This window comes from Arvicanthis niloticus, chromosome 21, assembly GCF_011762505.2.
Source record: "Arvicanthis niloticus isolate mArvNil1 chromosome 21, mArvNil1.pat.X, whole genome shotgun sequence".
NCBI classification, from domain to species: domain Eukaryota; kingdom Metazoa; phylum Chordata; class Mammalia; order Rodentia; family Muridae; genus Arvicanthis; species Arvicanthis niloticus.
The window spans coordinates 28,945,252-28,972,870 of record NC_047678.1 but is presented as its reverse complement, the minus strand read 5'-3'; the positions used below and the strand labels follow the sequence as shown (position 1 = coordinate 28,972,870).

Sequence of the window (27,619 nt, the reverse complement as noted above, 5' to 3'; positions counted from 1 at the left end):
ATATGGCGATTTGCTTTGAGGAATCCTGATCAGACATTTCAAAGTCCTTCTTGGGGAGAAGTCTCCCAGCGCATCTAGGCCTCACAATGCCTTAGTACAAAGTCCCTACTCTGTCCCTGAGGTGGAGAATAAGTGTGGAGGACGAGGGACAAAACCAGGTCGTACTGTCCAAAATGCATCTTTGCTACCTACCACATACACACTCCCTTCAGCCACTGGCTTCCTTCCTTCCTATCTTGAGTCTTGCATTTGTTCTATTTGAACATTCCCTTCTGGACCATGCCCCAACTTGTTAGTGACTATCCTTTTGCCATTTTGTTGTCACAAAGGATTCAAAAGTCTATGACCTAAGGTCATATTCATTCATATCAATCTGTGTGTATACATGTATCCTCCCACCCCCACCCCTTTTTTTTTTTTTTTTTTAAAGCACTCTGTTACCTAACCCTGTCCTGCATCAACATCGAAAACGACACTTCTGGGAAAAGAAGGGCAGAAGGCTGATAGGGTAGAGATTGAATGCATGAGGTCTAGAAAACGTATTTTAAATCCTGAATGGTGGCATAATCCCAGCATCCAGGAGGCAGAGCTGGAGAAAGCCAAGACCAAGATCAGCCTGGGCTTCATAGTAAGACTGTCTCAAAGAAAGAAAAAGCATCCTTCACCTTCAGTTCAATATTCGACCTAGTCCTCCAAACCTTTGAAATCCTTGACATCCCTGGATCCCAGTGAAGAGGGCCAAAGGATTCTTGTATACTCCCCGCTGAAAACCTGAATCTGAGGAACATAGTGTATACATGCCATCAGACATTTTTCAAGGCAAGGCCTCACTGTGTAATTTTGGCTGTTTTGAAACTATGGAGACCAGGCTAGCTTCAAATTTAATGATCCGTCTGCTTTTGCCTTCCAAATGCTGGGACTTAGGGCATGTGCCTGGCTTCCCCCCCACCCCCAAAGACAAGGTCACACTAGCAGCCCTGACTGACCTGAAACTAACAGCAATCCAACTGCCTCTGCCCCGAGTACTTAAAAGATGAGCCAGACTACACCTAGACTTCGCTAATCTATTTTTAGGCATGGTAAAGGTAGGCCCAGTGGGATGACAAGAACTTGATATCCAGGACCTGGCTTTTACACACACACACACACACACGCACTCACTGAAGCTTCCAGGCATACAGCAGTGGTGGCTTTTTGGGGTTGTGCTGGCTGGTTTTGGGAAGGATGAGGCTGGTGTGCTTACAGGACTGCTGAGTAGGGGTAGTAGCAGGTGTTGAAGCCAAGATTGACCATGGCTACCAATAAACCAGACTTGTGGCTACTTGAGACCCTAGCATGGGGTCCAGGATATCTGAATTACTATGACCAGCCAATTAATTACTTGCGGTCAATTACCTAGAAGAAATCAAAAGCTGGACCCAAGGGTTAGAACACCTGTTGTCCAACTTTTCCTTAAGCTGCGTAGGGCCACAGGAAAACCTATACCAATTGTACTTTTGCGTAAGGGTGGTAGAGACACAGTCAGCACAAACCACAGTGACCTGGCTAAGTGGTGCTAGACTGGGACACTTTAGACAAAGCCAAGCCTTTGTAAGGAGTGGGTGGCAGGCCTGGGAGACCACAACTCAAGATAAGGCTTCTGCAGACTGGGAGAGAGTCTGCATGCTCTTAGAAAGAATGACAGCATCACCGGATACAATAAACAAAAAGATCTGTATTAGAACATTTACACTCAGGGAAGAAAGAGGTATCTGCATCATCAAATATGGAATGTTGAAGAGTTAAAATAAATAAAAGGCTCCGAGCACGTCTGGGACCGGCTCAGGCGGGGGGAGGGAGGGATGTCACAGGGGCCACTGTCTTATCAGCTCCAGGCTGCAGAGGCCAACACCTAGCCATACTGGCCTGCTTCCCAACAGCACAGCTGCAGGGGGACACAAAGTCTCTCAGATACTGGAATAGCCAACAAGCTCACTCCCCACTCTCCTCACTTATCTCTGTGACAATGTCTATCAGGCTCTGCAGCCCAAAGATATAGCCAGCATCCTGGCCCTCATGCACCACACTGTCCTCGCCATACAGCCTGCAGGTGGTGTGTGCAAAGTCGATCATGCGCACATCCACTGAGCTGGCACCAATGGGCTTGTAGGCATAGGCACCAGCAGACTCATCAGCCGACTCTTCCGAGAGGTCCTCCAAGTCCTCAGCATCTGAGTCCAGGGTTACTTCTGGCCACTCCTTGCCATCATAAATGACCAGCAGGGAACTTGAATAGAAGCGGTAGGATTCCTGTCGCTCCAACACGCCCTTGAGCTCAGTTAGCTTCTTGAGCACAGGGCCCAGGAGCTCACGGCGCAGGTACCGCCCATTGTGAAAGAACTGGAAAAGTGCCTCCTTGAAGCCCTGAACCGAAAGCTTCCTCCCATGGTACTTGTTCATGAACATGAGTTGCCCAGTGCCCGCCTGGTACACCTGTGAGAGAGACCAGCAAGTCAGGGTCACAGGGCCATTTCAAGACCTAGCCATTGGGTGAGTGCAGGTGATGGGACTGGCTGATGAGGTCCTGTAACCTGGGTGCATCAGTCACACAGGAGCCCACCAGGTCAGGCCCCATCACCTAGGCTGTCACTGTACTCAAGCTGCCTATTCTGCACTAGATCAACAGTGGTGGTTTAACTTTGAACTTTGTATCCTAGTATATAGACACATACTATGGACTCAGCCATCTAGACTAGCCTCGGGGGCTCAAGTAGGCATACATGCTTTCTTTTTTAATCAGGAAGCAACAAACTTAGGTAAGGCCAAACCTAGAGCTTGTTTTTTTTTTTTTTTTTTTGGTTTTTGTTTTTACTTTGTAATTTTTTTTAATGCTGAAGATCAAATTCAGGGCCTTGTGCATATAAGGCAAACACCCCACCATTGAGCTTATCTTCCGCCAGCTGAAATGGTTTGTTGTGGGCTCTGGGTACTGAACCCACAGCCTCATGCATGCTGGGTGCACTCTCTACTGAGATGTATCCCTACTAAGTCTGTTTGCTGTTTTAAATAAAGCATACTGAATGTATTAAGGGCAAGTGGGGGAGATGGAGTGGGAGGAGTTCCAAGGGAGAAGTATCCCAAATTTGAACTCTTATGAGCATTTCAGAATATAACGCCACAGTGGATACCCTCGTAATATCTGAGCACACTCACCTGCATGCCGCACACTCGAACACCAATGACTGCAGATGTGCTCTGCTGACATTTTCGGATCTGGTTAGCTGCTTTTTCCTCTGAAGCATCATCACCATGCTGCCGTGTGCCCATCTTGAGGTCCAGGACACAAGGCACCTCATAGCGGGAAGTCAGGTTCTCCAGTAAGATAAATTCTGAGTGGTTAAGGGTAATAGCCCAGAATGAAGTATCTGCACATAGTGTCTCAAGAAGCCTAGGTCTACAGGACACTCCTCCATTAACTGTACTATCTCCCATGGACGGAGTTCAGGGCTGAGGCAACCCTGCTTGGTTTGTCAGGAAATGAGAATAAATACAACAGCCAGTGTATAGGCTCAACAGGCCTAGGGCCCCCCAGCCAGGGATATACATACTATTTTCCTGAACTTAGTTTGGTAAAAGATCACAGTTTAACAGCACACTCTCTTCAATTATAAATGTTAACAGCAAATACAATGAATAAATCCTATAGCCTGGAATATAACTAGGTCTAGAAAGAAATGAATAGCCCTAGATAGCTTGAGATAGGGTTTGACTGTGCAGCCCTGGCTGGTGTGGAACACACTTTGGGTTCCAGGTCTGTATGACCACACTTGGCTGTGAGTACCCACAGTGCCATTTCACCATTTTCTAGTTATCAGGAACCAGTGCTGCCCAGAACAGAAATCAGTAAACTATAGCCCACAGTTGTACAGCTTATAAGCTAGGAATGGATTTTATATTTCTGGAATGCAGGGGTTGTACCTGCTAGGTAGGTACTCTATATGTAACCATATCCAGATTTTACATGGGTTCTGAGGATCCAAACAGGTCATCAGGATTGTGTACAAGCAAGCTATTTTCCAGCCTTGACCATCATGTTCCTAGGTCATAAAGTATTGTATATCTTGATATATTTGATGAAGTGTTACATATTTTTGCATTAAAAATGTAAAATTTGAGCTGGTAAGGTAGCTGTGTGTTTAGAGTACTAAGTACTCTACTACTAAACCATAGCCTGTCTTCCTGTGTGTGTGTGTGTGTGTGTGTGTGTGTGTGTTAGTTAAACTGAGACAGAGCCTCACTGTGTAGCCCCATCTGGCCCGAAACTAACAGATCCACTTGCATCTGCCTCCCTAGTGTTGGAATTAAAAGCACATGCTACCATACCCGATTATTATCACTATTATTATTTTATTTGAAGATTTCTAGCCAGCATGGTGGTGTATACCTTTAATCTTAGTCTTCAGGAGGCAGAGGCAAGAGGATCTGTGTTCAAGGCCAGCCTGATCTATACAGTGAACTCCAGGACATCTAGGACTACATATAGAGACCCAGTCTCACAACAACAACAACAACAAACAGAAAGAAAGAAAGACAGACAGAAAGACAGAAAGACAGAAAGACAGAAAGACAGAAAGACAGAAAGACAGAAAGAAAGAAAGAAAGAAAGAAAGAAAGAAAGAAGAAAAGAAAAAAAGGAAAAAGGAAGGAAGATTGATTTCTAAAGTCTGTGTATCTCTGTGTGTCTGTACTGGTTTGTGCATGTCAGTACTAAGAGAGCTATGAGTCAGACTCTCTGAGCTGGAGTTACAGGTGGTTATGAGCCACCTAGCTGGATGCTGGGAACTGGTCTAGTGGTCTCCAATAGCGGTGGGAACTCTTAAACACAGAGCTACCTTACCAACTCAAATTTTACATTTTAATGCAAAATATGTAATATTTCATCAAATATATCAAGATATACAATACTTTATGACCTAGGAACATGATGGTCAAGGCTGAAAAATAGCTTGCTTGTACACAATCCTGATGACCTGTTTGGATCCTCAGAACCCATGTAAAATCTGGATATGGTTGCATATGTCTGTAATCCCAGCATGTTTAAGATGAGATGTGAGGTGATAGCAGCAGAATTTCCTGGAAGTTTGAGAGCTGAATAGGCTAGAGTAAGTACACAGAGACGTGCCAACCAGACACTGCCTCAAATAAGTTGGAAGGTAAGGACAGACCCGAGACTGTTCTCCAATCTCTACAGGCTACCATGGCATCTGCTTACCCTCACACACAAGTATCATACATGAAAATATCTTTAAAAGAAAAGGTTTGGTTATAAGTAACTTTCAAGTTTTATTAGAATGTAGCTACATAATTTGTTTATATGAATGTCTACAGATGTTGCTGTAGTGGCAGAGTTGTGAAAAAAGACTGTATGGCTTACAAAACATGAAATACTGTTTAGTTCTTTACAGAAAAGGTTTAAGTTAGCTTCTGGGACAGCAACTATACAAGGTCATCTCCTAGACCATCTTTTTCAAACCAGAAAGACAATAATTAAAGACTGTTGAACTTGGGACATTTAGGTTATCAGTAAATGGGCTGGAGGTTCAGTGAGAGTGAGTTTGTCTAGCATGCCCAAGGCCCTGGGTTTGATCGCCAATATCATAAAGCCTGTACTCAATAAAATATATCTAATATGCCTAACTCATGTATTTGAAATGATGCTAAAAATCTTACTGTGATGGACACCTCTGGAGGATTGGGTCCCATTTATTCATTATTCAAACATCTAGTAATCAAAGGAAAGCAAACACTTAATCTCCCTTTCCAACTGTAACTCAAGAGTTATTCCTTGTAGAATTCCAGCTAATGACTAACAACATTAGAAAATCACCTGTTGAAAAAAGTGGATCTAAAACAATGACTGAAAAACAAAACAAACACCACTCTTTTTAATAGACAACTCAGGATTCCCAAGGATTCTTGCTTGTAGCCCCTGAAGAACTGAAGCTGGATCTGATCAAGTCTTTGGATCTAAATAACAACTTATTGTAAAGAGAGGAGATCATATGTAAAAGACACTCAACAGATGTACTCAGTAAAATCCAGATCATGGGAAACTCCACGCTCTTTCTAATGTGCACACACATGTGTTAGCGCAGAAGGACTCTAGATGCCAGGCAGCTTCTCTATTACTTTCCACCTTATATAGTGAGATAGGTTTCTTCACTGAACCTGGAACTCACCAATTGACTACACCAGCTGGCTGGCGAGTTCCAGGAATCTTCCTGTTTCTGTCCTCTATCGATGGTTGCAGACCTGTGCTGTCATGCTGATTTTTCTGTATTGGAGATCCAAACCCAGGTCTCTGTGCTTATAGAGAAGCCTTAACTAACCACAGAGACAACTTCCTAGTCCTGACCCTTTACTCATGCTGGCAAGAAATCTCTAAAAGGAAAAAATGGAAATAATATTTTAAACGTCTCAAACACTTCAAATCCAATGCTATGTTAGGAACTCTATATGGATCTGTCCCTTAAACTAACCAACAATAAAAAAGACACTTTCTGAGACAAGTAGGAAAAATACATATTCTCATTTATTTTCTCTCCCTCCCCCCCCCCCCCGCCCCCTCACTTCTGAGACAATGTTTCTCTGTATATCCCTGGCTGTCCTGGAACTTGCTCTAGAGACCAGCTGGCCTCTGCCTCCCAAGTCCCGGAATTAAAATGTGCACCACCACCATCCAATGAAATAGGTATTTTATAGTCAAGAATTACTCTCTCTATTGGTAAGTAAAATGGTATCAATGTTTTAAAATCTTTTTGTGGGGGTCGCTGGAGAGATGGCTCAGTGGTTAAGAGCACTGACTGCTTTTCCAGAGGTCCTGAGTTCAGTTCCCAGCAACTACATGGCGGCTCCCAACCACCTGCCATTGGGATTTAATGCCCAAGAGAGAGAGAGACAGTGTGCTCATATACATTAAATAAATAAATAAATAAATAAATCTTTTTGTGGATGTGTGCACATGTTCACATGTGTGTGCTTATGTGTGGAGAGCAGAGGCTGCACTGTGTCTTCTTCCATCACTCCCCGCCCCCCCTTTTTTGAGACAGAGTCTTACACAGAGCCTGGCACTTAATGATTTGGCTAGAGTGGCTAGCTAACGAGCCCCAGGGATCCTCCTGTGTCTGCCTCCCAATGCTGGGATGACAGGTGTGTCCAGCTGTTACATGGATGCTGGGAATCAAACTGATCCTCATATTAAAAAATTTTTACCTTTTGGGGATACATGATAAAGGTATAGAGAAAATGATTTATCTCAGACTTACTTCACAATCAAATTTAGGAAAATAATTAAAAACTGAACAAGGGTAAGTTACCTATTTAGCCCAATGGTAAAAGGGTTTGCTTAGATTGATGAGTCCCCAGTAACAAAAAAGAAAAATAAAAAAGAAAGCTGTCGTCTGTCCCCAAGATCTAACACAGTAACTGGAGGCCTCACTTATCATCAGGGAAAACTCCTCTTTCCAGAAAACTACAGCTAACCAAAACGCAGAGCTGTGGAGCCCAGTCCCAATGGACACATCTACAACACAAGTCCTGCCCCTAAGTCTCAGGGAACACTGAAGAGGGGGCAAAAGGATTACAAGAGCCAGAGGATCAGGAAGCTCAATGTGAGAGAGACTGTGCCTCCCAGGAATCTTAGAAGCTACACTCACAGTTTCACCAACACGACTGCCTAAACATGAGCTCAACAAGGACAGTGATAACAGAAGATTTGTTCAAGTAGATTAGTCCACAAGGCCTCAATGCTATACAAAGGATTATAGGTAAGGGGTGCTGGGAGTCGGAGAGATAGTCTTCCCCAGAGCAGTACACACCAACTGGTTATCAAATATCAAATGGTCAGCTGTAAAAATATAACTTAAAAAAATGTCAGTTGTGGGACACTGGGGCATAGGCGGAGAGTCATGACATGAGATTGAATGACAAGTAGTTAGGAATTCTATTTTTAACATTTTTTCCTTATAAGAAAATTCTGAGGAATTTCATCATACAATATAAAAAAGAGAGAGGCCTTGGGGGAGGGGAGAGCAGTGCAGTGTTCAGTGAGCCACATGAGGGGAAGAACAGACTCCTGCAAGCTGTTCTCCCTCCTCCACATACACTAGTGAGCTCCTGACCAAGCCAAATCCAAGCCCGGGTGCAAAAAACCAATCAAACAAAAAATATGAGTCCAGTGAATAACAGAAAAGTAAAAAATGATCCTGGTACTTTCTTTGTACAGCTTGTGTGGCAGATTCATTCCTCTCAACTGGGCAGACAAAAATCTGTGATACATTCTACAGGAGTCTACAAATAGGGCCAGCAGCCTCTTGGCAACCTAGATTAAATAACGCCCGTCCTGTATAAGATGGCTTCTTCATGAGGTTCTCAGAGCCTCCTCTTCTCTCTTACCTATACTCTAAAACCAGGTTCTATTCCTAAGAGAGGTGACAGCTGCTCAATTATCACAGTTTCCTGACACAACTCTAATAGAGCAAACTAACCATAGCTAACACAAAACAAAACCAAGGCCCATTAGATGGCTCAGTTGTAAAGGCACCTACCACCGAGTCTGATGACCTGAGTTCAATCCTTGGAACCTACTTGGTGGAAGGAGTTGCCCTCTGACCCTCTCATTTATGCTATGGTACATGTACATGCAAGCACACATACCCACACCTTAGAATGGAACACTTCAGGCAGGAGCAGTAGCAGGCACCTGTAAGCCTAGTAATTAGAAGAGTGCTCTAGTCCCACATAGCTATACATAGACCCTGCAATCACAAAGCAACCAACTACCCAATCTGCTTCCAAGTTCTCTAAGCTCCCCTTGCTGCTTCTCCTGTCTCTGAGGAGGAGGAGCCTTTACAAAGGATACTGTACTGGTTCCGATGCTTTGCATTCTCCTTCATTCTCTGTAACTGCTGTTGATGACATTTCATGCTCCAAGGGTTATAGTGTTTAAGCTGGGAACTTATGTTTCCCTTTTTTTCTACACTGTAGTATAAGACTTCAGATTTCTTTAGCCACTCAAATTCTTCTTCTAACTTATGGCTATAAAGAAATAAGAATTCAATAAATCATAATATATTATCAAAATGAAATATGAAATGATGAAACACATTTCAAGAGTGATGGGAATGTGATATGCAGTACAAATGTATGCTGCCCAAACCCATCACACATTTCAAATGCATGCATTTTATCATGTGTATCTTTAGAAAGCTGATTAACATTTTAAAGGGGATCAGTCTACCACCAATTTCTATAGCAAGATACAACAATGACTTTTTTCTCCCCAACTTATGAGGTAGGCAGCCATCATTTCCTGTTCCTAGTCTGGTTCCTGGTCTGGTCCATAAGGTCCCCTGACTCTAGGAAATGGGGAAAAGTGAAGTGAAATTATACTGGAATCAGTCAGTCTACTTAACCACACTACATACTTTACACTTTTACTTTTTATTCCCAAAAGTTCTGCCAACCAGTGGGACTTCTATGGTCCTGCCCATATGGGACCTCGCTTTTGCGAGATCATTCTGTCTCCCACCATTAGCAAGCAACCTGAAGTAAAAGAATGGCTCCAGTCTACTTGTTGCCTGGCAGGAAGGAATTGTCAATTGTGGAAGGAATGAGTCAATTTCTTTTATAGCTGCCACTTCAGCCATTTATGCTAAAAGGCATGTTCTAATTTAGAGCCAATCAGAGACAGCAGATGTGTGGAACCAGCTACCCAGTCACCTACAGGTCCACACTGAGCTCCTGGCTGCAGGGAACTAGGCTATAACCAAGCCCCCAACATGACCTCTCAGGCTTCAACCCACCTCTTCATCTTCTCCTCTTTCCGGTGCTGGCGTACCCAGTCCTTGGGATTCTTTTCTGTTTCTAGAACATGATGCTTTTTGTTTGTCCATCTTAGCAGCTTACTTTTTGGTTCACAGTCTGAATTGTCTACAATATCCACAGTTCCATGGTCCCCCTTTAATGGATATGCTATTAAACACAAGTTCCTGTCTTCATCTTCTTCAAAGCATACTGATACCACACCTGAAAGGGGGGTGAGGAGCAGAAACGACTTTTAATTCCACAGAAAAATGCATTCTAGATAACATGATTGTAACATTTGTTTTGTTTCTTACCCTGTTCCTTAGTCTCTATGTTGCCAGAGGCCCCAAACTCATCTGCAAACCTAACAAATATCAAAACAGCTAGAAAAAAGTGACACCATACAAGACAAGCAATTAGGGAGCAAACATGGCCGAGAGACTTCCTCTCTAATGCACTCAACGAGGGAAAGCAAGGGCCAAAGAATTACAAGACACATTTTTCCATCATTGAAAATGTTTATTAATTTTATGTAACTCTTCGAATCCCAAGAGAGACACAAAAACATTGCTCTATATAGCTTATGAAAATGTTTATGCCCTCAACACAAACTCCGACGGCCTGAGGCTTGCTTTAAAGCAGAGCCTGACCGCAGGGGAACATGGATGCTCTCAGGTGAAGGCACTGAGGGTGAGGGAAGACTGGGCAAGCAAAGCAAAATAAAGCAGCAAACAATCCACACAGCACAGACACCCTGGCAAAGGCTTCCAGAAGCCTACGTGGTGGGCGAGCCAAGCCTTTTGTCCTTCTCAGTTATGCATTTATTGATTTTTGTAGTTTGTGTCACAAAAGAACAAAATGAACACCAGCAGATGAGGGGGCAGGAACACAGACACACATGGTAGCCTTGAAAGCAGCTCTCCCTTTTGAGTCTCTAGGACCTGCCATGTGTAACTGGACAGTCTTTGAGGAAGGGGCTGTCAGGTGGGAGCACTTCAGCGGTGCCGACGAGCGCCTTACAACCGACTGGCTGAACACCTTTTCTCCTAGGCCTCTCTGCCCCACGATCACTCAATCTGCTCAGTCCTTGCTGCCCGCCCGCTTGCTTGCTGCAGGGGAATGCGTGCTCAGAGAGAGACGACACTTCTGAGGTGGCCCCAGCTCTGGGCGCAGAGGAGCGGGAGGGGGGGTGTCAGGGGACCACACTTCCCTGTGGGCATAAGGAACGACCAAGGGGATAAAAACGGGGCAGGGGTGGCCAGCTAACAAGGGAACTTTGGCTTTGTCCTGGAAAAAATAACAGAAAAGGACCAAGTGAGGGTCCCCAACAACCCCAGTCCCACCACATGCATTTCCAAGTAGAGAGAGGTAACCCAGTCCACCCTATCTTTAAAGAACAATTGTGTCCCAGGAGAATCTAAATTGTCCTAGTCTTTTTTATACCTGGTAATGCACATTTAAAATTAATTTAATGAGTTCTCTTCTGATTTACAAAAGATTCCTCCCCTCCCCAGGAAAAACCTCACCACGCTGGTGGCTGACGTTCCCTCAAAGCATACAATTATAAAAAGAGAAAAAGTCACTACATGTGAATCAAAGCATTGCCTTCACACAGCAACTCTGGGGACATTCCGTACCAGCAAAGGGCTTGAGTTGATTGTACAATCCTCCCACTCCTGCATTCATCTGACTCAACCCTGCTCCCAGCCTACCTAATCACCAGGGCTTCTGGTTTCCTGGAGGACAAAAAGCAGGCAGCAAGAATTCTGTGTATAATCCTCCTAAAGTCTTCCCGAACTGTCCCCACATGGGGACTTTGGGTTACCTTGAGCAAGAGACACCTGAACATAAAAAAAATAACTATACTTCTACCAAAACCAAACTCAAAGCAAATCCAGAAAACAAAACAATTGAGCAATCTTACCAGGGCTTGAAAACTGAGGGTGAGGTGCTGGGCTGAGGGCCAAGAGGAGGAGGAGGACAAAAGGGTAAACGGGAGGTGGGGAGGGCTCCCAGGACACTGCCAGAGCCTTCCACTGACAAAATCCCTTACATCTCACCATCCTGGCGACCCCTCTAGCAGCTGGGGGCTCACCTTTGTACTGGGGAGTGAATTTGCGCATCTCAGCTGGAAGGGTCTCGTAGAACTGATGCTCCCTCGGAACCAGGGGCTTGCACAGGGTTGTCTCATTGAATCGGAGAACGCATGAATGCCCCCCAACCTGGTGGACAAAGGGCTCCAGTAGGATGCCCTTGGTGCGGGGCTCCACATCCATGGTCCTGAAGGCTGGGCTCATCCTCCGGACACAGGCAGCAGGGAGAAAGGGGAGGCAGCGGGGTCCAGAGGCCAGCTCGTCCTCCGTTTACTGTCTGTCCTTACAGCCGCCTGTTTGATCTCTGCTCCTCGGTTTGTGCAGGCCAGGACACTCTGGCGGAAGCAAACACAATGATGACGTGAGGTTTGGAAGTAGCCTGGTTTACAGTCAGCCAGTCGACTGGTCTACTCAGCAGGAAAACAAACGCCTGAGCTTACATAGGGCTCCGCCCACACTGCCTACCCCTGCCCCGCCTTCTTCCAGGAGAGACAAACATTGGGAGAGGGAGGGGGAAGTACAGGTGGGGCAGATACTGATGGGCAAAGACTGGGCTCCAGGGGCCCCTAAACTGCCAAACCCAGCCACCACAGCAGGCAAAACACAAAGCCACAATGGCGTAAAAGCACAATTTCCAACACAGTATTCAAATAAAACCTTACAATTTTATAATTAAGGTTGTCATGCTTAAAGATAAATGGTTAAGTTACTCTGCTAATTATATTTTTATAAAGTGGATTTTAATACAGGGAAAACCAATTTACGTATTGTTTAATACGATTTACTCTTTCAGGGTGTCCACAAACACTGCCCCTTGCCCAAAGTCAAAGGCAAGCCCCATTAACCTTATTAGCAATGGAGCTCTGAACCCGCTTTAATGATTAACGTCTGTATCTAAAAACAACTGATTGAAGCTGGCTAACTCCATTTAAAAAGATACACAGTGTTCTAGGTCACCAACTATTTTTATCAGTTCTATCCTGATCACCAAATGCTGAGGCACACCTTTAAACCAAAGTTTGTGAGGCAAAGTTGAGGCATCTGACTATAGAAAGAATGCATACGTTCTCTGACACAGTTTGAGCTTGCTAAAGCAAGAAAGTCTAACCTATTCCAGTGTTCTCTTCCCCATGAGGCAAGCTGTCATACAGGCTCAAAGAATAAAAAGAATGCGAACATTCGAGTACTCCAACCACCTCTCTTCAAAAGATGGGGTCCTATTATACCTGAGGACATAACGTCTTTCTCTGTTTCTGCAGACTTCCTGAGAAAGCGACACTAAAGGGAGGCTACTGACTCATCAGAACCACACAGGTCAGGGACCACACTTACTAAACAGTCAGAGCACAGTACAGCATGCTCCCCAGTGCACAAGCTTGGAAACATAATCCAAAGTCTTTGTCAAGATATAAATCTGCTTTTGCGGGCTGGAGAGATGGTTAAGAGCATTGACTGTTCTTCCTGAGGTCCCGAGTTCAATTCCCAGCACCCACACGATGGCTCACAACCATCTGTAATAGAATCCAATGCCTTCTTCTGGTGTGTCTGAAGACAGTGACAGTGTACTCACATACATAAAATAAATAAATCTTATTTTAAAAATCTGCTTTTGCTCCAAGGGTAATGCTAGGTACCAGGCAGGCCCCACAGCTGGGAGGCTGATGCAAGGGGACTGCCACAAATTCAAGGTCAGTTTGAACTAAAAAAGAGTTTTCCAAGTCTATTCAACCCCCCCCCCCCCAAAAAAAAAAAGATGGCTCAATACTGTCCATATAAGCCCAATATACAAGCCAATGACCCGAGTTAGTCCCAATAAGCCATGGAAAGGTGGAAGGAGAGAATAGTTTCCACAGAATTTTCTCTGGCCTCCACATCTGTGCCCACACAAATACATGTCACACATACACTAATAATAGTTTTTAAATACCCCTCCCCCAAAGGATGGGAGCAATAACTTAAGCAAGATGAGCACTTGAATAAAATGCCCAGAACACACAACCTACACAAACACTGGACTTGGTAAATCCTGCTTGTAATTCCGTGCTGGGGAGGCTGGGATGGGTTAACCTCATCAGGGTGCTATAGCATGAGAGGCCCTACCTTGAAAAACCAAGGTGAACAATTCCTAGGAAAACACCAGAGACTGACCTATGGATTCTATACTAATGTGCACCTGTATACACACATATGTACCCATATAAACATGCATGCATACATGTGTGGCACAAGTGCATTGATCACACATGCACGAGCACACACTGCATACTACTCAAATGTATTCAACTAAGAAGAGTATCTTTCCATCTACCCCTCCAATGAAAATTTTCAACTGGTTCCATGGCATCTGAGCACAGTACAGTGTGGTGCACTGTACATGGTGTGGTCAGAGGCTGAAAGGCCTGCAGGACTACCTCCTTTCCAAGGTCTCCAAAGTTCGATTAGTTAGTTGCTAGACATAAATGGCAGCTTTGCCACCTCCCCATCCTCCTCTTTTTTTCCATTCCCTGAGCCAAATCTAATGACAGAGAAAACTTCCGAATATGAAGTGGAATTCGAAATTCGAAAACTGATTAGCCTGTGGTGAAATGGAGCCAGACTATGTCACTCAATTGACTGGGGAGCGACTCCAGTTCTGGGTTCCCTTTTTCCTTTGGGAATCATTTTCTGGTCCATAAAATAAGACTTCCAACCTCTGCTCCTCGGGTTGTAACCACCAAGAGCAGTTGTTTATTTATTTTTTTGAATAAACATTCAACATAAGGTAAGTTCTGTTCTGCAATTCTTTTGCTTCAATCATGTTTAACTTTAAAACATGAATTTAAGAACGACTTTACTCGCTGGGCGGTGGTGGCGCACACCTTTAGTCCCAGCACTTGGGAGACAGAGGCAGGTGGATTTCTGAGTTCGAGGCCAGCCTGGTCTACAGAGTGAGTTCCAGGACAGCCAGGGCTACACAGAGAAACCCTGTCTCGAAAAACAAAACAAAAAAAAAAAAAAAGAAAAGAAAAGAAAAAAAAAAGTGACTTCACTGTGCAGCAGGTCTCACATTTAGAAGCAGTAAGGAAAGCGCTTCTGTTCTCAGTATGTTGTACTTTCCCAAGCATTACAAAGCCCATCAACGTTCTCCCTTGAGATCTCAGAACAAAGAAAAGTCCAAAGGGGCCTGCTCTCCACTTCACTTGTTTCTCTGAGGCTCCACGGGCAGTTTGAATAGAAAGTTACTAATTTTTTTTCTAATAAAGCAGAATCTTGCTATATAACCTAAAACGTTCAGCAATTTTCCTGCCTCAGACTCTGGAATGCTGTGCAGTACAGGCGCGAGCCACTGTGCCCAGCCTGCTGGTGACTTACAAACATCCAAAGGCTCAGTTTTCAGGAGGCCTGGATTAGAAATGGTTACTGTAAAGCTCTTGCAATCTACAGAGACCAAGAAGACCTACAAAACCCTGGCTTCTAATTGGGCAGCTGTTTTAGCTTTCCATATTGGCTCACAGCTCACAAAACTACAAGTAAAAGCAGAAAATGACCCACAGTCCACCCCAATTCAATTAACCATCAGTTTAAGAATCTGCATAAACAGTACTTTTTTTTTTTTTTTTTTTTTTTTTTTTTTAAAGTACTGCAAGTTAAACACCTGAGATTCAAGCCCCTGGGCTCTTAGCTCGCTCCTTCAGAATTTACTTAATGAGACAACAAATGGGCTCCACAGGAGCCACTTACTCTGCCTCAAGAAAAGCCCCAGGGTCAGGTGTCATGGGGGACTGTGTGAAGCAACAAAGCCTCATGGTACAAAACAAGCCTTTCCATTCAAATCTCCACAAGGAGCCGCAGGGGCACCACTAAACATCTGCTCAGCACACCTGCCACACAATCCACAGCTGCACAAGCAGGGGCAGTCGCTGGCTCTCTCCTACACTGCTGCTAGGAGTACAAAGCCACAGAAACTGCAGTGACAGAAAACAGGTAGTTACTGACAGGCCAAAGCAGAGGACAGGGTTGACTGAGGCCCCAGAAACTTTCAGGTGTGGGCAGGTGGCCTGAAGAGTATATGCCTGAGATAAATCTGCCAGGAACTCATCAAATCATGAACTTAAAGTTGCCTCTCTGCACGTCTTCAGTCACACATGCCAGGGTCATCCTGGTTACTATCCTGGTCAGAATTATATCTTCCTAGTACACACACACACACACACACACACACACATCGTGTGTATTTTTGTTTGAAATAGCTTATCTACATAGCCCAGACTGGTTTTGAACTCACAACCTTCCAACTTTGGACTCCCAGTACTAGGATCACAGGCATGTGGATAATGCCTGTCCAATCTCTTCTTTAATTCTTACCTCTCTCCTTTGTCTTTTTCAGACAGGATTCTGTCTTGTAGTTGAGGATGGATATATCTCTGAGCCTCAACTTTTTGCCCTGACAATTTTTTTAATTACATTAATTCATCTATCCATTCACTATGTGCATGCGTGCATAGTACAGGGTGTGTGGAGGTCAGGATACTTTTGTGAGTCAGTTTTCTCCTTCCACTAAGTGGTGCGCTCTGAGGACTGAACTTAGGTGATCAGAACTGGCAACAGTGCCTCTACCACTGTGCCATTTCACCTACCCTCCTTTGTCTTTTTCAGACTGTGTGTGTCTGTGTGTGTGTGTCTGTGTGTGATGTTGCCCAGGCTAGCTCTGAACTCACAATCCTCCAGACTAGCTAGCCAAGTACCCTGGATCAGAATCTATGCCACTGCACCCAGCACTTAATTCATTATGCAAGGGCCACATACTTGGCTTTTCCCAGGCTCTATTTCCAGTGAGAGAGGGGCTGGGGAAGAAGTGTCCTACTGTGTTGCCCACACTGGCCTCAGTGGAGCCTCCTGGATAGCTGAGATGAGTACAGAGGTTACCTGAAATCTTCCTGAGCCACATTAACCCTGCACTGTCCCAGCCTTGCTTGCCTATGACCCTTGTTTTACATTCTCCTCCTTGCTTGTCTGTCACCACATAACATACTGTGTTTATCCTGTCTGTCTCCTTTTCTCACCTCTGCTTGAAAACAAGTTCTGTGAACTATTTTTTGTTTGTTTTTTAGACAGGGTCTCCTTATGTAGCCTTGGTTGGCCTAGAACTCAATATACAGAACAAACTGGCCTCAAACTCAGAGATCTTTTTGCCTCTGCCTCAAATGCTAGGATTAAATGTGTGCACCCAGAATTAAAAAAAAAAAAAAAAAAAAAGATTTGAATTGCTTAGTTACAAGAGAGAGTGCTGGACTCTCTGGGACTGGATTTTCTGGGCCTGGAGCCATCAATAATATGGGTATTGGGAATTGAACCTTGGTACTGTGGGAAAGCAGCCAGTGTTCTTAACTGCTGAGCTATCTCTCTAGCCCGATATAAAACATTTTGGCTCTTTGGTTTACTCTTGAATCTCCAGAATACAAAACAAAAACCAAACCCCACTAGCACAGAACAGGTATTCTACAGAACTGCCTCAAATCACTACTACATCATGTGTATTTATTCGCACACATCATCAGGATGCAAGGGAACCCCACACCGACGATACAGGCAGCACAGCTGTTAAGGCATGCTGCACACTTTACATCCCAAGCACAGACCAGTGCTTATTTTGCACTTATTACTGCCACCTTATCAAGTCTGCCTTAACAAGTGTAAATGTAGACTCTTGCACCTGAATACTCAGGACCTGCTGGTCTGGAAACATTCCATGGAAACAAAACCTAAGCTCTTGGTGTTTTGTTTTAAAGACAGGATCTCATTTGTAATTCTGGCTGGCCATTAAACTGAAATTCACTATGTAGACCAAGGTGCCCTCAAACTCACAGGTATCTGCCTTCCTCTATCCACTACCCACCTTCACTCCAAGTGCTTGGATTAAAGTCATGCACCACTCTACCTGGCAATTTTGGTTTTTGAGATTTTATTTAGTTTAGTTTAGTTTTGGTTTTTTGAGACAGGGTTTCTCTTGCGTAGCTCTGGCTGTCTCTGGAACTCACTCTGTAGATCAGGCTGGCCTCAAATTCAGAGATCTGTCTGCCTCTGCTTCTCCAGTGCTGGGATCAAAGGTGTGTACCACAGCTGACTGGCAACTATTTTATTTTTTGAGACAATCTCTCTGTATAGCCTGGATGATCTTAAATTTACAACGACCCTCCTGCAGTTCCACGTGTATCCTACCACACCTAGCCAAAACCCTGACCCTCCTGCAGTTACACATGTGTCCTACCACACCTAGCCAAAACCCAAACCCTCAATGTTACAACAACTAACCTTTTAGGAAATCCTTTCTTAAGGAAAAGCAAGCATGGCAACGGTTCAATAGAATCACCTTTTAAAATGTAACTGTAAAATTTCTATTCAATTATAGTTTAACACAAATAACTAGCATTCAGAAATTCTTTATCTATTAAATCACAAAGATTCAAGGAGATCAGGGTGTTCTAATGTCACTAAAGGACAATCATATTCTGCAGGTAAAGTAAAGCAATGCCATAAGTTGTTCTCAGTATAGACAGCAAGCCTCTCCAGCAATAAGACTGCCAGGCAACCTAGGTGTCTCTCTCAGAAATCGGACATGGGAGAAAACCTATCAGTTCATTTCCTGAGTTTCCATAGAGGCAACAATAGAATACAATCCATGATAAAAATGAATCTAAAGAAGGAATTTTAACAACCAGGCATTGTGGCACACACCTGTGACCCCAGCATTTGGGAGGCAGAAACATGAGGACTCACCCAAGTTCAAGACCAAGCAGAGCTACAGAAGGGGACATGATCTCAAAACGAAACACACAAAAAAGCTAGATAATATCTATTGTTGGAACTATAAAACTTACAAAAGTACCAGCTAGCAGGGTTAGTGGCACTTTCCAATCCTGACTCTCAGAAGGTTTAGGTAGGAAGATCTGGAGTCAGTGGCCAGCTTGGGAGTGAGTAGCCAATCTGGGCTACATATCAAGACCCAATCTCAAAACACAAGGAAAAAAAAAAAAGAGAGAGAGAGAAGGGAGGAGGGAGAAGAGCAGAGGAGAAAGAAAGGAAACAAGGAAAGAGACAGAATAGGTATTGTACTAGCTTATGTCACAACAAACTGTCCACTTAAAATGTTGAAGTGGGCCTGGAGAGATGGCTCAGTAGTTCTACTCTTCCAGAAGACCTGAGTTCAATTCCCAACACCCACATGTCAGCTTACAACTGTCTGTAACCCCAGTCTCAGGGGATGGACACCCTCTTCTGGTTTCCGCAGGTACCAGACATGCAAGTGGTGCACACACATATAAGCAGCAGGCAAAACACCCATGCACATAAATATTTAAAAATAAATTTTTTTAAAATGTGGTTCAGTGGGTAAAGGTGTTTACAATTCAGTCTGACCACCTAGGTTCAATTCCTGGAACCTAGTGTAAAGAACTGACCCCCATAAGTCATCTCCTGACCTCCGAATGCATAGAGTATTTGAAACTCCTTTAAGTACTAATTCTGAGCATACATTACTTTTAACAACAGGAGAGAAAACAGAATGGTGGAATATTCCCAAAACTGATATAAAAACCAAAGACAGCTTCCTAGCTCTTCAAGTTTTTAAAACTACCCACAAAGCAACACTGATGCACATACTTTGGGCTTAAGAACTTCACTCCATATTGGATTCTGTGAGAAATGGTTCAGCTTTTCACAAGTGAAGATTATATGACCCAGGTGTATGTAAGACACAGGACAGAGGAGAAAACAACCAACTTCTCAGCTTTCAATAATAATGGGGCATGATTTTAACAGAAATAAGAGGTGCTGGGGGTTTTGCTTTCTTTGAAACAGGGTCTTGTGTAGCGCAGGCTGGCCTTGAACTTGCTAAGTAGCTGAGGATCACTTTGAACTTTTGATCCTCCCAAGTTTACCTCCTAAGTGCTGGAATTATAGGTGAACACTACACACAGCTGTGTGTGGTGGGGACTGAATCCAGGGCTTTACACAATATTAGGAGAACTACATTCCCAGCCATGCTTTGTTTTGAAACAGGAGTCTACCTATGTCACTCAGGTTGGCTCTAAAATCACCATCCTCCTGCTTTGACCTCCTGAGTGCTGAGATTATAGGCCTGAACCACCACGGGCTCCTGTTTATTAAACACTTACTGTTTACATGGCTCCTCCATTCTTACAACTCTCTGGGAGAGGTACTGATTACTATCCTTACAGGTGTGGACACGAGGTACTTATTATCCAGGTCTCAACACAGAAAAACAACAGGTGCCTGAAATCAAAGACTCACTGCTAAGAGCAGCAGAATCATTCTAACCTGGAGGAGTCAGGGCTTCTTTGCTGGCTCTAAGGGTCTCCCCATCCATAGCAGTTGATGAACCTCCAGTAGCAGCAGAACAGAAAGTTGGCACAAAAGCCCTGTACAAACTCAATCTCTGAGCTCCAAAACTCTGTATTCATTTTCTACAAGTTTATTTCTTATTTAAAACAAAGAAACAAACAAAAAACCAGTGCGAAAAAGTGTGTGTACCAATGCATGGAAGCTAAGAGGACCACGGTGACATCCTAAGAAATGCTGTCAGCTTCAGACAAGGGTCTATGCTGTCTTCAGCACTTCACCTAACCCCAAATCTGAAACAAAGGTACCAAAAATGATGTGGACTTCATGAACAATAAACCCCAACATGCTCCAGCCAGCACCCCAAGTGAATTGCAACCAGGGTGAGCCTTATGCAGCACCAGATCCTGTGCCTCAGACAACTGTAGTAACTTCCTCTGGGTTTTCTCAAGCCCTCCTTCAGGCAAATATTGTATCTCTAGGCTTTACAAAATAAAATATTACATGTTCACTATCCAACTTTTACTATCCATTCTGCCTATGGATAGTCAAATTTCTTCCAGGAACAAACCAGAAAAAGGAAAGCAAGAAAGGAAGGAAGGAAGGAAGGGAGGGAGGGAGGGAGGGAGGGAGGGAGGGAGGGAGGGAGAAAGCCAGCCAGCCTTGTGAGAAAATTTCTAAGACTGTACCATTCACAGCACTATGTCCTAAACAGAACCACCTGCCAACTATCCTTCACAAATACTGAGACTTCTAAACCATCTTTAAAGTCTACTTCAAGGAAAACAAATCCAGCTATATTCGTAGTCTTGTGAGGAGAGCAGTAGGCTCTGGTAAAGGAAAACCAAATTGAAGAATGAGGACTGAATACAAATAGAGCACTTCCACTTTGACATCAACACTCGGTGTGCATATGCATGCTCTCTCTCTCTCATTCATTCATTCATTCATTCATTCCCATTTTCTGTCTTATCACAATGAGATTATGTAACTTCCGAAGTAAAAACACTCTTTGAAAAACAAATACCATTCCTGTCCCTTCCTTTCCTAGGCATTACTTGACCGGTTAACCATACCCATCAATATTTAGGCCACAGAGCCTATGAACGGCCACCTGGCACCCCAACAAGGTCTACATTCCCAAATGTCCCAGGACCTTTTTCCTTGTGCTTAGAGTTCTCAATGCAGACGGAACGTCCCAACTAAGCAAAGACGTCATCACACATGAGGCCTTGGGAAGGTGCTCTTCAGTCACCTGAAGGCCCTACACAAATCCTATGAAGACCAAAAGCAGCAGGAACGGCATCCCCGTATTCAAATATGCATGGTAAGAAAGCTGCAAACAGCCGGGCATAGTGGTACATGAGTTTAGTCCCAGCTCCCAGCACTCAGGAGGCAGAGACAGGCATTTACCTGTGAGTTTTGTGTAAAGATGATTCAAGACTGGGGCAGTAAGCGGTAGGCAGTGCAGCGGTTCATACCTGTACTCTCAACACTCAAAAGGCTGATATGTTCTCTTAAGTGAGACTCCATCTCAAGAAATACTGGGTGTACTGGTGCATGGCAGGCAGACCTCTCTAAGCTCACCCTGCCTGGTCTACATTGCAAGTTTAACCAGGGTGACGTGCTTAGACCCTGTCTCAAAAAACAAAACAGAAGTTCTTTGTACAGCTATGTTACAAACTTTTATTGTCTCTAGCAACCTATTTCAAAAAATAGTATAAAAAATTAAACATTAAATGTTCAGTAGGGAAAACAGTTAGAGAAAACAACATTACCCAATGTTCGTTTTATACTTACAGAACAAAACCAGTCTGTTACTCTCCTAAAATAAGCACTCAAGGGTGATGCAATATTTTTGCATTCCCCAATGGAGCAGAGACAAATGCCTGCAGCCCATGGGACATCACATTTCTGTGTGTGCAGCTAGAGTTTGGAAAGGCTGTTGGCCATAAAGCAGCCCCAGCTAGAAGAGAAACACAAAGCTCAAGACAAGGAGTGGTAGGGTGCTGTGGGCTAGTATGAACGAAGGGGTTTAAGACAGGGTGATACGGCCCGTAGATTTGGAACCATAAGTATCATAGGGTCAGCAAAAGAAAGGGAGCATCCACTCTGAAGTCCAGCCTTGTGAGATCCCTCCCTGAAATCAACCACTTACATTCATTCCTCTCCTCAAAATGAAGAAGCAATCACCAGGCCAGGAGTTCTGCTTTTTGATCTATAACAGAGTTTCATTAAAACACAAGCTTTATTCTTCTTTAGATTTGAAGTTCAACAACTAACTTCTTTTTCTTCCTTTCCTCGTCCCTTTATCTGAGACAGAGTCTTGCTATATAGCACAGGTTGGCCTTAAGAAGAGGCAGTCCTGCCTCAGCCCCCAAAGTGCTCAGAGAACAGGGTATTATTACCACACTGGACTTTAGACCATTTTTAAATGAGTGGTAAGATTCATGGATACATAAACACTAATATTTTCTTAGTTCGTTCAACTGTGAATTTCTGTTCTAAGTATTAAGAACAATCCAAAGTGAGCAGAAAGTTTTATAATCTTCCATGACAGAGCAGACAGAAAAAGTAGGCCTTGATGGCACAGCCATGTAATTCCAGCTCCTTGGGAGGCTGAGGCAGGAGGATATAAACTCAAGGGCTGCCTCAGATACAGGGGAAGTTCAAGACCAGTTGAGAAAGTTTCTCAAGGCTTTACTAAAATAAATAAATAATGGATGGATGGATAGATTAATTAATTTAAAAGTGGGTAGGGAGGTAAGCATGTAGTTCAGGGTCAGTGCACTTGTCTGGCATGCACAGGTCCTCAATTCCATCCCTAGAACCGAAGTTAAAGAGATCTGGCTGATTTCTCAGGAGCTTAGAAAGCAGACACTGGAGTGCAATCTCCCAGACACAAAGATTCAAGAAACCTGAGGACTGAAATCCATCAACTCAGAGGAAGGTGATTAAGACAAGACACTTGACAGGAACTGGATGGAAAACAGGAATGAAATATGTACCACAGAGAGCTCCAGCACAGGAATGCAAATAGTAACTGTACCTGTTAGCATTTTTATTCTTTGTGAAAAGGTTTCTGTAAATACTGATAATATCACTAGATTTTGGATATATAATCCTCTCTACTATTTGAGCCTGAACTAAATTTCGTATTGGGTGAAAACAAACAATACAAGACAAGGGGCTGGAAAGATGGCTCAGCAGTTAAGAGCACTGATTGTTCTTCCAGAGGTCCTGAGTTCAATTCCTAGCAACCATATGGTGGCTCACAACCACCTGTAATGGGGATCTGATGCCCTCTTCTGGTGTGTCTGAAAAGTGTGTGCTCACATAACATGAAATAAATACATAAATCTTAGAAAAAAATAGATAAATTAAACTACAACAAACCTCAAGGGCTAGTGAGATGGCTCAGTGGGTAAAGAAAGATGCTTGCTGCATAAGCCTAGCAGCTTGAATTTGGTCCTCGAAACACAAGATCCAGTATATTTCAGCTGTTCTGACCTGGATAAGTACTCCATCTTTCTTACAAACTATACACATACAGAATACAGTTTTTTTAAAAATTTTAAAGATGGAGGTCTCCCCCCACTGTCTAGGCTGTGCTTGAACTTAGAATTCTCTCTAGAATCACAGGTCTGCAACACAGCTAGACAGAGTTTCTGAATATGCCTTGGTGGCTCTTTCCCAACTTCTTTACATGAAGGATTAGTAAGAGTGAGGCTTCAAATCCAGCTACTTGCCACAGCCAAAGGTCAACAAGCACAGGGAATGGGCAACAAAAGCCAGAGGCTCTATCCTGCAGCTGTTTCAATAAACACATCACAAGAAGACAGAGGAACACAGGTAAATTGGAGAGACTAAAGAGCCAACTCAATCAGAATGCTATGAGCTGATCTAGACCCTTGATTTAAACAAATCTGAAGTAAAAACTTCAGAGGGGCCAATATATAGAAGACTTTTAAAAAATAAGGAATTACAAGATGTTAATCAGAGTAATGGTACTGTAGATTGCATAGCTAGCTTTTTCTTTTTCTTCTTGAAACACATGGTCTTGCTATAGAGCATAGGCTATCCTGGACTTTGTGATCCTCCTGCCTCAGTTGTGAGTGTTGGGTTTCACTGACAACCCCACACTTCTTGTCTTCAGAGCTATATACTAAAATGTGTAAACAAAGTTACATTTCTGGGGCTAAGGGTATATATCACTCAAGTATGATTTCAAAAGCCCTGGATCTGAGACTCAAAGCAAAACAACAAAAACATTTCTGAGATAAGACCCTTCAAAATTCAGCTTTCTTCCTCTACTTTTCCTTCTCTAAAGAGTGAGGCAAAGGACTGGAGAGGTTGCTCAATGGTTAAGCACACTGCCTGCTCTTCCAGAGGTCCTGAGTTCAATTTTTAGCACCCACATAGCAGTTCCCACCAGTCTACAACTGTAGTCCCATGGGATCTCATGCCCTCTGGTGTACATACATAAGGGGAAAAAATCCCAACAAAACAAAACAAAAAAACAAAACAAAACAAAAAACAAAACAAAACAGGTGTGGTGTCTCAGGACTATAACTAGGGAGGTAGAGGTAGGCAGATCTCTTGAATTTGAGGCCAGCTGATCTACCAAGCAAGTTCCAGGACAGCCAGGGTGACATAGAGAAACTCTGTCTCAAAAAAATAAAATAAAAATATGCTTTAAAATGTAATCATATTAAAGTCATTTTCTAATTATTTTCTATCATAAAAAATGTGGTCTATTTGTAGTCATTCCATGATATGAAATAATTCCCTTGCCAGCAGTAAGAGTAAATACCTCTAATCCTGGCATACAAGGGCAAGGAGCAGGCAGACCTATGAGCTCAAGGCCAGCCTAATCTACATAGTGAGTTCCAGGCCAGCCATTGTCTCAAACAAACAAACAAACAAACCTCTTCTCTTAAAAGGAAAATTGTGCATCCTCTTTATGAGCCAACAATGGAAAGTTTTCACCTCAACAAGCTGGCCTCAGGAAGGCTCAAACTCATCCTTGTTGCCTAGATACCAGTGACATCTCTGGGGCTTACAAAAAGGCCCTGACATCCTCTGCAAAGGAAACTAAGTTTCATCAGTAAGCAATTACTCCTGGCACATTCTAATGTTCAGATACTTGGTTGTGAAGATCAAAATCGTTCTCCTAGGAAACTCCCAAGCACCAAAGAAGTTTATTACATATGATAAACTGGTTTCGACTACAACAGTAACAGGTCTCGTCCTGCTACTGATGCACTTGAATTCTACTCTTAACAGAAAATTAGAATACAGGTAAAGCAGTCTGAGTTACACTCAACAGTTCAACCAACTTGATCTCCAAAAAAATTTTCATAGGCCATCCGATCAATGTCCTGTTCACACCAAACTTAAGTACTCATTTTGCATTTCTATCTGCGATAGCCGCAAAAATTAAAACAACAAAACCCTACAATTACCCACTTTCCACGGCAACAACTAGGTAAATAAGCATCTCCCATCTCTTAAAATGTTATCCCAGGGAAAAACGCAAATACAGCAAACATTTTAAATACTGTAACTCAACAACAAGGCTGTAAACAAGGAAGGTCCTTTAAATTTTTTAGAAATGTTTGTCTGCACCATATTTGCCATTACAAAACTTTCAGTGCTTCCTTCTTTTGGGTCTCTTTATTTTCATAAATATTTATTTGTTGACAATTCTAAACATGTATACAATGTATTTTGACCATATCCACCCCCTGGTCCCTTCTTATTCCCCTCCCACTGACTCTGGATCCCTTCAGGACTTTTTCTTACAAATATTCGAAATTATTTTGTTCTTGCTCTATGTATATTTTAACAAAATGTTTATTTACATACAACGACTAATTCTATTTCCTTCAGCATGTCAGAGCACTAGATTTCACCAGTTCCTACATTTTCCACTCATTTTTCTCTCTAGTACAGTTTAGACAGAATGCTAACAACAGCTTTCTTGGTATTTGAGAGAAATTAAAATCCTAAAACGAATCAAGTCATTAGGAAGGATGCAGAAGATAGATGCAGTCTTGTTATCAAATGTGAACAAAATCCCACTCGAGGTAGGAGCATCAGCATAAGAAAAAAAAGGGGGGGGGAGCATCCTCTGATCCATTTTTAAGGTCTTAAAGAAGAAATTTAAAAAGACAGTAAGGTTGGATGCGCAGATCTTCTTGCCCCCACCCCCCTCTCCGATCAAATAGGAGCTGACTGGCACAACTGACGTTCAACACCCAAAATGGCTGCACATCTGCGGGCCCAGGTAACAGTACCTGAGGATCCGAGCTGACCCCTTCATCCAAAGATAAAGACCCCATCCTCAAAGAGCAGGGAGACGGTGGCCCGGGGACCTCTGTGACATAAGAGATCCTGCCCACCGGAAGACCCAGGGAGACCGCTTCAAAAACGGAGAAAGACACGGTCGTCGTCCCCTCCCCCCCCCGCCCCCAGTTCCAGTAGACCCTCTCCAATGCCGGGGGAGGGGGAGATTCTGCCCTCCCCTCAGTGGGAACCGCTACTCTCCCCAGTGACTAAAAGATACAATGCCCCCCCCCCGTAAACAGGGAGAAACGACTCCACAGAAAAAGGGGACACCGCTTCTCAATGACAGCGAGAGGACCCCTTTCCCAAATCATCTGGAAAGCCTCCCAGGGATCACGGAGCCCGGCCGCTAACAGCACCGAAAACCTCTTCCCTTGAGCCCCGGGGTGACAAGGCCACGGGCCGGGCGGGGCGGGCGTTACCTGCGGCCACAGCCCAGTCCCGCGACGCTTCCGTCCTATTGTTTCTCTTCCACCAAAATGGCTGCGGCCGCGCTCGGCCCCGCCCCCCAGCCTCGCTCCCGGGGCCCCTCGCTATTGGCTCGCACCCGAAGCCGCGCAAGCGGACTGGGCAGCCTGAAAGACTGTTGCTAGGGCACCGGGATTCGCTTCGAGCTGCTTCCTGAATGGGCGAGGGGCGGGGAAGAGGCGGGGCGTTGTCCTGGGTGAGGAGGGTGGCCAGTCTGTTCTGTAGTTGAAGTAACTGATGGGCTGTGTGCCAATGGATCGATTGCAGGATAGCTCGGATAAGGGTAGATGGACAGACAGTCCTGGTTTGCCCCGCACTGAGGAGTTTCCTAGGATACAGGAATGTCAAGGCCAATATTCATTCTGTGACAAACTGCAAAGCTGGTCAACCTAGCAGATGGAGGGACAGAACTGCATGTGAACAGTCGCTAAGATGGAAAAAGAGATAGCAATAGGAAGCAGAGAGAACGACTACAGACGATAGAAAGATGTATGGCTCTACAAGGGCCAGTAAGGCGGCTCAGCGGGTTA

General features: G+C 43.9%; 1 protein-coding gene and 1 non-coding gene across 5 annotated transcripts; one reads left to right on the top strand and one right to left on the bottom strand.

Moving 5' to 3' along the window:
• Window positions 1–1,694: 1,694 nt before the first annotated feature.
• Window positions 1,695–27,196, bottom strand: Ip6k2 (inositol hexakisphosphate kinase 2). 4 transcript variants are annotated; one of them, XM_034483802.2, is made up of 6 exons: window positions 27,044–27,196; window positions 11,939–12,271; window positions 9,843–10,065; window positions 8,900–9,075; window positions 3,193–3,368; window positions 1,695–2,472 (listed from the first exon to the last, which is right to left on the bottom strand). In XM_034483802.2, the coding sequence occupies exons 2-6, from the start codon at window positions 12,138–12,140 to the stop codon at window positions 1,972–1,974; spliced, it is 1,278 nt and encodes a 425-aa protein (XP_034339693.1). In that variant the 5' UTR covers window positions 12,141–12,271; window positions 27,044–27,196; the 3' UTR covers window positions 1,695–1,971. The 4 variants fall into 4 exon arrangements, with proteins under 4 accessions (XP_034339693.1, XP_034339695.1, XP_076773512.1 ...); XM_034483804.2 differs by lacking the exon at window positions 27,044–27,196 and adding an exon at window positions 26,573–26,732; XM_076917397.1 differs by lacking the exon at window positions 27,044–27,196 and adding an exon at window positions 22,432–22,449.
• LOC117693918 (small nucleolar RNA SNORA28) lies at window positions 12,947–13,098 on the top strand. The gene has a single exon (XR_004604504.1). It is a non-coding gene; the product is annotated as a small nucleolar RNA SNORA28 (small nucleolar RNA).
• Window positions 27,197–27,619: the final 423 nt, after the last annotated feature.

What these genes read in the sequence shown, in the direction of transcription:
- Ip6k2 (XM_034483802.2), bottom strand. Translation starts at nt 12,140, where the DNA reads ATGAGCCCAGCCTTCAGGACCATGGATGTGGAGCCCCGCACCAAGGGC. An exon ending in AAAGAGGAGAAGATGAAGAG is followed by an intron (nt 9,076 to 9,842) that starts GTGGGTTGAAGC and finishes ATTTCTTTATAG; the next exon opens with CCATAAGTTAGAAGAAGAAT. An exon ending in TTCGAGTGTGCGGCATGCAG is followed by an intron (nt 2,473 to 3,192) that starts GTGAGTGTGCTC and finishes TCTCTCTCACAG; the next exon opens with GTGTACCAGGCGGGCACTGG.